The sequence below is a fragment of the Abrus precatorius genome, unplaced genomic scaffold (assembly GCF_003935025.1).
Source record: "Abrus precatorius isolate BTA unplaced genomic scaffold, Abrus_2018 Scaffold8, whole genome shotgun sequence".
Taxonomy (NCBI): Eukaryota; Viridiplantae; Streptophyta; class Magnoliopsida; order Fabales; family Fabaceae; genus Abrus; species Abrus precatorius.
Genome location: NW_020874428.1, coordinates 22,922,390 through 22,935,825, shown reverse-complemented (window position 1 = coordinate 22,935,825; position 13,436 = coordinate 22,922,390). Strand labels below are relative to the sequence as shown.

Below are 13,436 nucleotides of genomic sequence, written 5' to 3'. Positions count from 1 at the left end.
TCTTTAATATAATTTTTTAATAAAATTTTATAAGTTATTATAAAACTTACTATATATCAATTGCCACATATAAGTTGTTATTATTATTAATAAATTAAAATTGACAATATTTTATAAAAATCGTGAAATTTTAATATTTTTAAAAAAATAAAGATATTATTCGTAGTTTTTTAAAAGATTGTGGAAAAAATATTAATACGAAATATATATTTTGACATTTTTTTAACGTACGGATGCTGTGACCAATTTCAATGACAGTAACAATTGACTAGAGACATGTAAGAAAATCACACAGCTCAGGTCTGCTAATATGATTCAGCAATCATGATTTCAAATTTTAATACTCTCAATGAAGAGCTGCCAGCTAGGCAAATCACATAAAACTTGAACACAATTAATTAATTAATCCTTTTCTAAAACGATAAAGCATCATTTCAAAACTCAAAACTCGCACCTTTCTTGTGTTGGAGCGTCATTCATTGATTGTTTCCGAAACAGGCGACCTAACAATAATAAAACAAAATTCAAAATTTGAAAGAACCATATTAATCACTGTGAAAAACAGCCATGATAATTATAAATTTTAAATTTCGAAAGAAGAAATGGAATTTTACAATGAAAAAGATAGAAGGGGGGTGATTGGTAATTTGAGTCAAAACCAATGGGGCAAAATGGGAAAATCACAGAAAGAAGAAAAAAAACGGTGAAATTAATTTTGCTCACCTGATTCCGCTGCCCATCGCATTCACATGCAAATGCAAATGTAAATGCAATGCATATTTATTATTGGCCTCCAATTTTGCCGGCCTTGGTCCGATTTCCCTAATACGGCGTCGTTTTACTGTGCGACTCTTGTCTCGTCCCTTCTCTCGTCGGTTACTAAAAACACAAATTATCTCACTTTCTTCTTCGTGTTCTTCACACTGAGTTGACTGAGTCTGCATAACTCGCTCTCAGCTACTGATCACATTCTCTGCATTTCTCCTTCGATCACTCTCTCTCTTCATCTGGTAATCTCTTTTTTCTCTCGCCAGTCGTTTTCAAGTGATCCGTACGCGCAGTTGCGTTTACTGTGTCGTTTTGGTATTCGAATCAATGCTATGCTGTTAGGGATTAGGATTCAAATATGAGTGTTTCTTCATGAAGATTTGGGGAGTGTAGTGCCGCACATGCCGAGATCTTGCTATTTAGTTTTGTATTTATTTGTTTATTTGGGGGATTTGGTTTTGTTACTGCGCAGCTTCAATTTTGCATTGAATCTGTTTGTTTGTGGCTTTAATATCTACATTATATTTTGATTCATGCTTCTGTTTTGATCTCCTTAGTATGCATTGTATATCGGTCTTATCTTACCTGAATCGTGTGTAATACTTAGAATTTGCTTTCCTGGAGATTTGTGGGGGGTGATTGCGGTGTATCAGGGTTGGGCGTTTATTTTGAAGTGGAAATTTAGTCCTAGGATTGGAATTGGCTGATGCAAGAATGAATTTCCGTGGACATTCAATTTTTATGTTATCCTGGATGAATAAGATTGAGAACAAGGTTAACGGTCCTGGAGTACCAAATTTTGGAAAGGATGGAAAATCAGGAGTGAATCAAAATATCGAAGAATTGTTTTCCTTCTTTGGACTGATAGAGTGAAGCTTGTGATTCTTTTTTTCTTTTTTTTTAATGATCAGATCTTGGCTTGAGAGTTTGATTTTGGCTGTGAAATCCATTCTTTACATTGAACTTGTTTTCAGAAATTAAACAGTGTTTTGAGTAGCTCTTCTTCTTGAGTTTGATCAGATGTCTTCCTTTTGATCTCAGACTAAAGCTGACAGGGATGTCAGAAAATGCTCTTAGGGATCTCAATACAATTGGAACTGAAAGGAAGAGTGAGGGCTCCAGTAAGGCATGTTTAACCAAGCCTTCTGTTGATAATGCTGCTGAAAATATTGAAGAACGGCAAAAGAAAAAGAATTGTTCCCCCTTGGTTTGTCCAGCTATTAATGGAAATCAGACTGTGACTGCTACTTCTGGTGTAGAGATTGGAAATGCAGAAGTAGAATACATTGAATCTGAGAACTTGAATGATCTAGAAGATATTGATGCTTGTCTCAAGGTATTATTTTATACATATTTTGGGTGGGGGACTTTTGGGGTTTGAATTTTGAAAGTTGATAACCATTGAAATTGGTCTGGCTTAATACTCTGTGTTTGAATTTTCTTTTATTTACCTTTGACTAATAGCTTTACTATTAGCTATATTTAAGAAATGCAAGACTTATGTGAAAGTACTTATTTTGTTTTGTTACAGACCCTCTTAGCTGGACTTGACTCAAAGGACTGGATCCTGGTTTGTGATGCACTAAATAATGTACGCCGGATATCTATATTTCATAAGGAAGCAATGCTCGATATGCTGTAAGTATTAAACTTTCTTTATGTTTTCTGATCGAAATATGGTTTTTTGAATCAAAATCGTTTCTTAATATGTTATGTTTTTTATTGGATTTGTTAAATTAATATGTTTTCTGGTAAACAGGGGGGATGTCATTACTTTTATTGCAAAGTCCCTGAAAAGTCCTAGAAGTGCTGTTTGCAAAACTGCCATTATGACATCTGCTGACATTTTCAGCGCATATAATGACCTCATAGTAGATTCACTGGACCCTCTGGTAAGTCAACAATTCTTGTCTGTACTGGTAAATTTTCTCACTTAAGCATTATGGAATCATCATACACTTGATAGTATTATTCGTAATTAACATGTTCTATGTGAAACATGTATGATGGATGCAGCTAGTACAGCTTCTCCTCAAGTCTTCACAGGACAAACGCTTTGTATGTGAGGCAGCTGAAAGAGCCTTGATATCAATGACTACTTGGATTTCCCCTATTTCTTTATTGCCAAAATTGCAACCATACCTTAAGAACAAGAATCCTCGCATCCGGGCAAAGGCATCAATGTGCTTTTCTCGAAGTGTTCCACAACTGGTAAGCATACATTTATGATTTTGCCCCATTGATAACATTTAGACATGTTCATATTGATGACTTTTGCCGCAAAGTGATTTTCTCTGCAGCAAAAGAGAAAAAGAAAAACTTTAGGAAACAGTTTAATGATGCAGGAAAAGAACCTTGCTCACCATTGACGTTGAAATTTCAAAATGTTGTGTGCCTGTGTTTTGGACATCTGAACCAATTTTGAATTGGTTCTGTTTCAGTCCTAAATTTTTTCAACAAAACTTCATTTGTCTATGTTTGATTTTAGGAATGGTTTATCATGAACATGCCTATAAATCATGTTTTTTTTTTACCAATATAATGCTAATCTTGTTTAACCTTCGAGTAGTAATGACCTTATACCTATTTTAGTCTACTGTGCAATTCTCTGAAACTGGTTTGTTAAACAATCAACATATATGTACTTATTATGTATCTTAGTATCTCTAAATTGTTTTCAGAATTATTTCATGCTGTTTACTTTGATAGTTATACATAAGGAGCTCAGTTGTGTATTATTGCTATTTTTTTCAATTCATGTTATTAGTAAATCCATGGCTTCCAACAAAATCTAATGGAGGGTGGGGGTTTTCTAAAAAGATTTAAATCTGCTACATTTTTAAGTTTATTTCCTGCACTATCAAGTTGGACTTTGGAAAGGACTCAATTGAACTAGAAAGGGTAATGAATAGTTGAATATGGCAAGCCTGTTTTGCAATTGGATTCAGAGCATTCATAACATTTGCTGTGTTGCATTCTTGAACTTTATTTAAACAGGGCGTAGAAGGAATAAAGACATATGGAATTGACAAATTAATCCAAGTGGCTGCATCACAGTTGAGTGACCAACTCCCTGAGTCCAGGGAAGCAGCCCGAGCTCTACTTCTTGAGCTTCAAAATGTGTATGAGAAATTTCACGATCCCATGCCAGCTACTGTCACGGAGCATCCTGAGATGGGATCTTGGGAAAGCTTCTGTCAGTCAAAACTTTCTCCTTTAAGTGCTCAAGCTGTACTTCGTGTGACCAATATCGCTCGAGAGGGTCTTGTTTCATGACACACGCATGAACGTCAGTTAGCGAACTCCATGATTTCCTGGTTTGCTTGTCATTTTATTGTGTAAATATAATGCTTCAATTGAGATGATTTGTTGTCGAAGCGCGTATTGAGCCGAAGATTTATCATGTATTTTTTTCCCTAGCTGGTGGTTACTTGCTACCTTTGATTAATATTTGATAGATATATAAATTACGTTAATTTCATTGTCACCTTCATGATTTCTATGGTTTTGGAATTACACATAAGTAGGAGCAGAGTATGGAGAGTGGTTTATCCTAATCCGCAAATGATCAACCCGCGTAGTCTCGCAAATAAATGGGTCTAATTCTTTTGGACCCGTATCAATACCAAGGGCAAGTGGATCTGCCTGTTATTATATTTTGGTAAGCTATTAGGCTGGTCTTTTTTTTAAATGGCTTTAAATGTTTAATAAAAGGGGCTTCGTAATTGGTAACATGTCGATTAAATTGATCCATGACAATGTTAATGCATCTTTCCTCCACGATGCCATTCATTTTCACACCCAACCAATTTATTTGTGTTGTTTACACCACCAATTTCAGCTTTTACCTGATCGTGTTATCTAACTAGCTACTAGCCACTTACAGCTTACCCTTAAAATTGAGTCAGCGACAGGATGACATCTTTATCCACGAATAGTAGAAGCCTGGATATCCACAGATCCCCGACGAGGCTGACACAATTATCGTTTTATTGATTCTATTAATGTCTTGACTTAGGTTTTGGAAATAAATTGTATGCAAGAGTTTTTATTGCATCTTAAAGAAAAATGGCCGTGCAATAAGTTTTGTGTTTGTATGGTTGAATTTAAGCTAGAAGTAAAGTTCTTATTTACAATTGAATATGTTATGCATATTTTCCTGTTATTTTTCTGCTCGTCTTTTATCCTTCGTAAATCTAGTTATAGCATTTAGTGAATGAGCAGAGAAACATTCATTATTAATACATCAAACCCGGTTAAAAACCTTTCTTTAAGTCATATTGCAATCAGACTAGTTAAAGAAGAAAATTCGCGTTGGTTCAAGTTGAATATTCATCTTCGGTTAAATCTTTGAATTTCATTTCTATTGTTCTATTGTGTTAATTTAACTGAATCAATTTTAAATCTGTTAACTTATAATTGGTTGTATGCAAATATAATTTTTTAAATGTGTATTAATCGATACATACTCATATATACTTAGCACTTATGCAATTTTTCAATTTTATATAAAAATGAATATTATGGAATCATAATTATTATTTTTTATCTTAATCACTTTAAAAAAATATTGTAAATGTCAAATAACATTACAAATAAAATCAAATGATTTTTATTATTAGATATGTCAAAAATACATATCATGTTAACCTTTTTCAGGATAAGATTTTACATTCATGATTTGTATATAGTAAAATCCAACAATAAATAATAAAATAATTTAGTAGAATATTCAAAATTGGAAGTGTAAAAATTAAAAGTAAGTTTGGCATACATCAATTAAAACTAATCACTCTTTATCCTAACCAAAATAATAATTAAAAAAAAAAAGGTTATGAACTTGAAAAAACACTTACAACAAGTTATTTACAAATGTATAAATATGTAAAAAATGTGAACCCTGTCTTTGACTCACTCCATCTTCCTCTCCTCTCTGTTTCTGAGTAGGAAGAGTCTCTCGGGGGTCCAACCCAAGGAAGGTGGCTTCACTTACTTCGGATTATTAAGCTTCAATGAAGAGAAAGAAATGGTCGGAATTAGAGGAACAAACCCTGTTATCGAAATACTCGGAGCTACTACGTTCAGGGACTTTAGCAAAACTCAAAACCCGCGAGAAGAAGTTCAAGCCTGTGGCAGAGCACGTGAACGCTCTTCACCACCTCCGCGACCCTTCTTCCTTCCCTTTCAAGTGGTCGTGGCGTGACGTCTCCATAAAGGTCCAGAACATGCGCCACCAATACCTCGGCGTCAAGCAGAAGATCCGTCTCTCTCCTCACCACTTCAACTGGAAGGACGGTCCCAATCACTGGGAAAATTTTCTCAAGTATAAAGAAGTCTTCGGCGACGTTCAACTCTTAGAAAACCCTAATAATAATAAATTAGGGTTTGAGATTGGTTCCGATGAGGAGGATGACGAGGAAGAGGATCACGAAATCGATGATGTTGATGAGGATGAGGAGGAGAACTCGAAGCTGAAGAGGATTGTTGCGGGGGTTCTGCAGTTGAGGGAAGCGGTGGTGAAGAGGGAAGAGAGGAGGAGAGAGAGAGAGTTTCGGAGGGAGAAGGGGGAGGCTGAGAGGGAGAGGAAGAGGAAGGAATCGGAGTTCAAGAGAGAGAAGAGAAGGGAGTGGTTGGAGGATCGGGAATTGGAGTTGGAAGAGAGGCAGTTAGGGTGGGCGAGGAGGGAGTTGGAGAAGAGGGTGAGGTTGGAGAGGGAGCTTGAGGTGGAGCGGCGGTGGAGGAAGAGGGTGGAGGAGAAGATGGAGGAGGAGGAGATGGAGTGGAGGGAGAGGATGGTGGCGATGCAGGTGGAACACGAGAAGCAGATGATGCAGATGCACGCTGAGGCGTGTCAGAATCAAATGCAGGTTCTAGGGATTGTGACGAGGCTTCTTTGTCAGTTCTTTGGTTCTGGAACTGATGGATTGGGGAGTGGGTTGGGGGCGTTGCCTCCTCAGGTTTTGCATCATGCCGGTGGATTGGGGAATGTAAAACCTGATGCTAATTCGCCCTCTGAGTTCATTTAGTTTGAATTGGAATGATGGGTTTGCGACGGCATTGCTTGGCTTCTTTTATCGGATGATTCTGATTCTTTGTAATTACTGTATTGTATATTATTAAACTTTTTTTATTGGATGGAAACGTGCAATTTTTGGAAGAAAGGCAAGGGGAAACTAATGTTTGACATGATTCTAAGCTTTGAGAATACAGTTGGGTATTTAGCATGATGAAATGATGTAAAATGTAACCTTTTAGTACTTGTAATTTGATAGAAGTAATTGTTTTAAAGTTTTGATAACTTGTTAAGCTATTTAAGTTGATAAATGCCTCAGTTGTTTGGCCTTACTTTCTCTCATCCATTAAGGTACTGTTGACTTTGTCTTAGAGTTAGCTGTGTGTTAGGCTGCTCAAGATATGTTAGAAAGGACTAAAGGAGTAATATGAGAAATTCCCTATCAGCTGGTGAGTAATACCATGATGTGAATGCAAAAGTATAAATTAAGTGTCTTTCAGATTTGCATTAAAATGCTAATTTGGATGGTTGGCTAGTTGTATGAGTCTCTGTTTTTGGGAGGGTTGGGGTTCTCTGAATCTAATGGCCATTAAATCCATTCCAATTTCCTCATTTTGGCATGAAACATTGCAGGAAAGCTGATTCATTTGTTTTTCTTCAATAGCTGTTTCATTTTCTTATTTTAGTAGCTTTGTGATGATATATTAACTTTAAGTGGTCTAGTACTTGCATTCATGGCTGAAAGTATTAGATGCATGGAAGAAAATGATTTTTCCGTTCAACAAAAGTAGGTACAATTCAAAGTTCCATGGAAAATATTAAATTGTTGAGTTAGTGTAAGGAACAGAGTTTAACTTGCTTGTTTGTACTACTATTATAAATTTTGAAACATTTTTTTTTGTCTCAGATGTCAAAATCATTTCTTAGATCTTGTTAACAATGTTTTTCCGAGCATATGTTTCATTCATATAACCTGTTGAAAGTTCCTTGATTCTTTTCCTATGATTTTGCCGTTGGTCTTGCTAAGATGCTCTCACTTTAGGGTAATGAATTTTGCTGTTGATATTGCTAGGATGATCAGAGTTGCAGCTCGGGGCCATTCTATTTTTACAGTTTTCTGAGCTTATGCAAAATATGATAATATGTAGTGACCCTTCTTCTTTGTTAACTTCGTTCTGAAAAGTATTAACATCCAAGTTGAGCAGCAACTTGTCAAAATCGAGATTTTATTTTTAGTATTATCCAATCCTGCTATTCCCATGAAGGTTTAGGATCCCAATCGCAGAGTATTGTGAGCTTGATGATAAATTGGTGGAATTTCCAATTTTGGGCAGCTGAGTGACACTCTTGACACGTTGAGAAAACTGACCTGCGGCGTAACCCCAAGAGAAAACCTAAATGTTATGACGTCCTTTCCTCACTTAATTTCTTTTAATCTCTCATTGATCTTCGTTCCTCTTCATCATTGATCTCTGGTGGTTGTCTATTTTTGGCTTCTAAATCTGTTGGTTAGTGGTTTGACTTCCTCTGTCTTTACCCCCAAACGAACCTCCTGTCTTTCTTATTGTAGACTCGGTTAGTGGTTTGAAACCTGGGTGTTGTTGGCATGACTTGGGAGCGAGTTTTAGGATTCAGTTCAAGCAACTTGGCAAAATCGAGATTTTACTATATTTTTATCCCGTATTTTCCCCATTCCCCCTGGCCAAGCATATTTTTTAAAGCCATCTATTACGGCAAGACACGTGAAATAACTGTGCTTTTCATTGCAACTTGACATGCATATTTAATATGATTAGAAATAGTTTTCAACTGTTTGATGTAAAATGAATGCCTATAGTGTGCACCAGATGGTTACGATCTTTTTTGGCTTCTGACATGTGACACCCAATAAATTAAGCTGGAAATCTGTGGTACAGACGTTGAATAAATTAAGAATTTCTCATTTAGTATAAAAATAAAAGGCTGACTGGTTGAGTATGTTGTGATTCATGTGAATCTGTCTAACATTTGCATGCGCATGCCTCTTCACCGCACACCCCTATACCCATTTTGATATGAAATCAGAATGTACTTTAAACGGACTGTTAGATGTTATAGTGCATCTAACCAACCAGTCCAAATAAAATTGGATTCACTAACTCGTAATAGACTTATGCTATATTTGAGAAACAAAATACAGAGGTTTGATTCAAGAGAAAACAAACAAAAATGTTTTTTTTTTTAATTCAAAAATATTTTCTTTCATGTTTTTAATCCAGACAAATGGTATATACCCTTTTCAAATTTGTGGCGATCGCATTAGTACAGGTTGAATTCCCAAAATGGTCTTTATTTCTTTGCTGTTTCATAATACTTCAATTTGTTATCGAAAATCTTTATAGAATCAACTAATTAATTTGGTCTCTTACAAATACTTTATATTAATTAATTTTATCTTTTAAAAAATATGGTTGATTTGGATTTTATTTTATCATTCCTATCTTTAATCAAACCAACTCATGAATTTTCATAATTAACAATTCAACACTAATGTTTTTTTGACGTTGATGAGATATTAAATTTCATACCGGTAGACTGCAAATAAATCAAGAGAAATATAAACAATAAAGTTTTACTCTAAAATTATTCAAGAAATTTTAATATAAAAAAAATCACTCAAGCTTAACTCAATCACTCTCCTTCACTTTTGAATCGAGTCCACACATTAAATCCTAATATGTAACAAAGCCCAAATCTAAAATAAAAATATATATAAAGCAAAAAAAAAAAAAGAGAGTCAAACACAAACAAAAATTAAGTGTGGCATAAGAGAAAACAAAATTAAAATCTTTCTAATTATCAAAAGAAATCATATAAAAGAAATATCTATAAAAAAAACCATATAAAAAGAATACTCCTAAACAACAAAATAATAATAGTAATCAATTTAAAAGAAATTGTTAGAAGTGAGGTAAATTCGGGCACCGTGCTAATAAATGTATAGTTAAGAAGAAAATTAACTCTATTGAAAGTGAAGAACTTAAACAAGTTCTTTATTCAGTTTTAATAAACTTTGAGTTAGAACCAGAGTTCTCAAATAAAGAATTTGAAAATGAAAATACACAAGACTCGAGATAAAGGCCAAAGGCCTTGAGTTACAAATTCAAACTATAAAAAGATTAAAAACAAAATACAAGTCACAACTAACTTAAAGCTAGTTGGACTTAGGAGAAATGCTGAAATAAAATCTCATATTAGTTGGATAACAGCAAACTAAAAATATAAGGTAATTTTACTCTAAAATTGTTGAAGATATTTTAGACAATAACATTACTTAAGTTTAGCTCAAATATCCTCTCTTATTATTATACTAGACTCACATACTTAAATATTAATAGACATAAGTGATCATAAAAGTGAGAAGTAATATTTCTTATGCATATAATTGCGAATTAAATTTTAATTACATATTTAAGAAAAATATATTTAAGTATGTGTAGAATTAACGATGAAATTAGACATTTTATTGTAGAGGTGTTTGGGGTAAGAAAAAATTTCTAAGTTATAAAATCACATTGAAAGATATACTTTCGAAGAGTTTTGAGGGTTTAAAGAAGCACCTTTGCATGCTAAAAATAGTAAATTTTGAAAAATCATGAAAAGAGCTCCAACATTCTAAGTCCGCAAAACTAAAGGCTTTTTTCGATGAGTTTTGAAGAGTTTTTCAAGTCCCTTACACCCAAAACTGCTCGAAAACAGGACTGACAGGAAAATATTATGAGTCCATAAGACTGAAGGCTTTTTCGAGTCCCTTACACCAAAAAATGTTCAAAAATAGGATTGACAGGAAAATATTCTGATTCCATAAGACTGGAGGTTTTTTTTAGAAGTTTTGAGGAGTTTTCAAGTCCCTTGCATCTAAAACTTCTAAAAAAAAAACACTGATAGAAAAATATTTTAAGTTCATAAGACTGGAGGTTCTCCAAAAATTTTTCAAGTCTATGACATCCAAGTTGCTCAAAAAATAAGAAGTGGTAGGAAAATATTTCAAGTCCACAAACTTGGTTGAGCTCTAGATTTCCTCTAAAATTGCTCGAATGAGCAGATGAAATATTCTAAGTCTACGAGACCAAAAATAGCTCTCAAATTCCCTAAAATTAGTCGAAAAATAGAAATCGAGGGGAAAACTATTTTAAGTTCATAATATGAGCCTCCTAGATTTCTCTCAAAAACTAATAAAAAAAAAAGAGAAATAAAAGAAAAGATTCTAAATTCATAAGAGACATGAAAGGACTCAAGAACTATTACAAAGCACAGAAGCAGTTACTAGTGGTTATCTGTAGTTACCGCTAGACAAAGGTTCAATAACACGAAGTAGGATTGTGGGCGACAGTAATTATGAAAGAAACCACAACCGACAACACAATTAAAGTCAGTCACGGATAATAAACAACAGTTAAAGACAGTTACTAAGAAGTGCCTACAAAAGAAGGAGAACGACGGTGTTTCTTCTGCCTATAAATATTTCAAAGCTTCACTTTTCAGAGGACAATTTTTGCACCCAAACACCACATCTAAAATTCTCTGAACGCTGAAATCCTGCACTGCGCCAGACACCAGCTACAAGGAGATATATAGCTGTTGTTATTCATTGTTAGGAGTCGTATGTTTATTTTCTTTTGTTATTTATATTTCTGCATATTTTACGTTTTTGCACTTGTTTTAGTTTAGTTTGCTTATGTCCATTTTTTCAATTTGGCTCTTGTTTAGCACATTTCTATAAAAATCTCTATGTTTGATTAAGTTCTGTGTGATTATCATTTCTTATTCCTATTTAATACTCTGTTTTACAACATCAATTTGAACATTACATTAAACAACACACTTAAAAGAATTTAAGAGAACCTAAATTCAGTCCTTAGATTGTTCTTGAATTTATTTGTTTACAAACTGTCATTTTTTTACCGTAAACAAGAGGTTAAATACATAAAATATAATTAAAAATAAATTATTTTGTTGTATTATTGAAAAATTTAATATCTTAAACAATTATCATTTTACATATTCAAAAAATAAATAATCATTTTATATCATGATAAATATGCAAGATAATTTTAAATGTAGTGTTGGTTAGAAAAAAATAATAAATTAAGTTTCAGAATTTGGAAGATGCTTACAAACCATAAACTTTACATATTAAAATAATCATATAGTTATATTCACTAAGATTTAAATTCAAAGTCATAAATTAAAAAGAAACAATTTTATGTCAGATAATCTATGTGCTCAATAGTATAAATTTGCTAATTTGAAAGAGTAATTTTAATCATAACTATTAATATAACTAAAAAGAAATGCTTCCAACGCTAAAATACATGTACATATCATTATCAACATTATAATCTCACGTGAGATTGAACCATAAAATTATTATTTGAAGTAAAAAAGAAATTATGTACTATAGGACACAATTAATTTATTTTCTTGATATAAATTTTTTTATACTATAATTGTATTGCAAAATTTTATAAGAACCATAACCTATATGTAATGATATTTATTAAGCGATATGATAAAATTAAATAAATTTTAATAAGCTTTTTTGGTCTTACTCTCCATAATACTGCGATTTGTAAATTTAGCATGGTAATAATTTGGACATAGCTACTTCTCCCCATCTTTAAAACTTGACTAGAAGACTTCATATAGGTAATTTCGAGGATTTTAGACAACCTAATAAAATATTATTTCCGTAAAACATGTCCATATTTGGAATTTGCTAAAATAACCTTTTTGTAAATAGGTATATGTATATTAGTAAATCACCGCGTGCGTAGGAGAAAAATTAACTGTGAATATCATATAGTCCTCATTTACTTTAATTATATATGTTAATCATCCTTTTGACGGGTAAAAATAATATAGAGTTTTATTAACCTCAACTCTCTGATAAGCAGCTAATAATAATAAAATTTTATTAAAAAGATAAATATTTATTGTACTTTTATAATTTTAATACATTAATTGTATATTTTTTTTAAAAATATTCTATTTGTGAATATTTAAATTCAGCCATCAGAACTGAGGTTAACAAAATTTAATAATATATAATATAGGGTTGAATTTTCTCACACAGTATAAATTTAAAAAATTTTATATTCGATATTAATCTTTTATTTAACTTACATCTAATGGTCAATGAAGTAATAAATTATAATCCGTTAAATGTAAGTTAAATAAAAGAATCAAATTAAGTTTAAAAGTTTTTAAATTTACATTAGTGTAAGAAAATATCACTCCATGTAATATAGAAGGAAAACGTTAACCTCAACTTTAGAGGCTAAGTATAAGTAATTAGTAAGGATAAATTTTTATAAAAGGAGATATTTTTTATTTTTATAATTTTAATACAATATATATATATATATATATATATATATATATATATATATATATATATATATATATTATTAAGAATCAAATCCAGAGAGCTCTTTCTATAGGATGTCGATTGGAAGAAGCGTTTCAAGTTGGGAGAAGAATAAGCCATATTGAGTGTTGTGTCTAGTGATAGAGAGGCCTGAAAAGGTCACTGTTTGTTTAAATTTTAGGAGCAGAAAATTCAGATAAAAGAAAAAATCTCCCTGAGATCTTCTTTAATTTTTGTTTTAATTAT

The 13,436-nt window shown here is 32.6% G+C and overlaps 1 protein-coding gene across 1 annotated transcript; it reads left to right on the top strand.

The window, feature by feature from the left end:
* Window positions 1–802: 802 nt before the first annotated feature.
* On the top strand, window positions 803–4,252 carry LOC113847541. The gene is made up of 6 exons (XM_027476714.1): window positions 803–1,010; window positions 1,810–2,104; window positions 2,300–2,406; window positions 2,528–2,660; window positions 2,785–2,979; window positions 3,766–4,252. Exons 2-6 carry the CDS (start codon window positions 1,826–1,828, stop codon window positions 4,042–4,044), a joined length of 993 nt encoding a protein of 330 aa, XP_027332515.1. The 5' UTR covers window positions 803–1,010; window positions 1,810–1,825; the 3' UTR covers window positions 4,045–4,252.
* Window positions 4,253–13,436: the final 9,184 nt, after the last annotated feature.

Excerpts from the sequence above, each read along its gene's own strand:
- LOC113847541 (XM_027476714.1), top strand. The coding sequence starts at position 1,826 with ATGTCAGAAAATGCTCTTAGGGATCTCAATACAATTGGAACTGAAAGG. Across the intron at positions 2,407-2,527 it reads GAAGCAATGCTCGATATGCT|GGGGGATGTCATTACTTTTA; the intron begins GTAAGTATTAAA and ends TCTGGTAAACAG. Across the intron at positions 2,980-3,765 it reads CTCGAAGTGTTCCACAACTG|GGCGTAGAAGGAATAAAGAC; the intron begins GTAAGCATACAT and ends TTATTTAAACAG.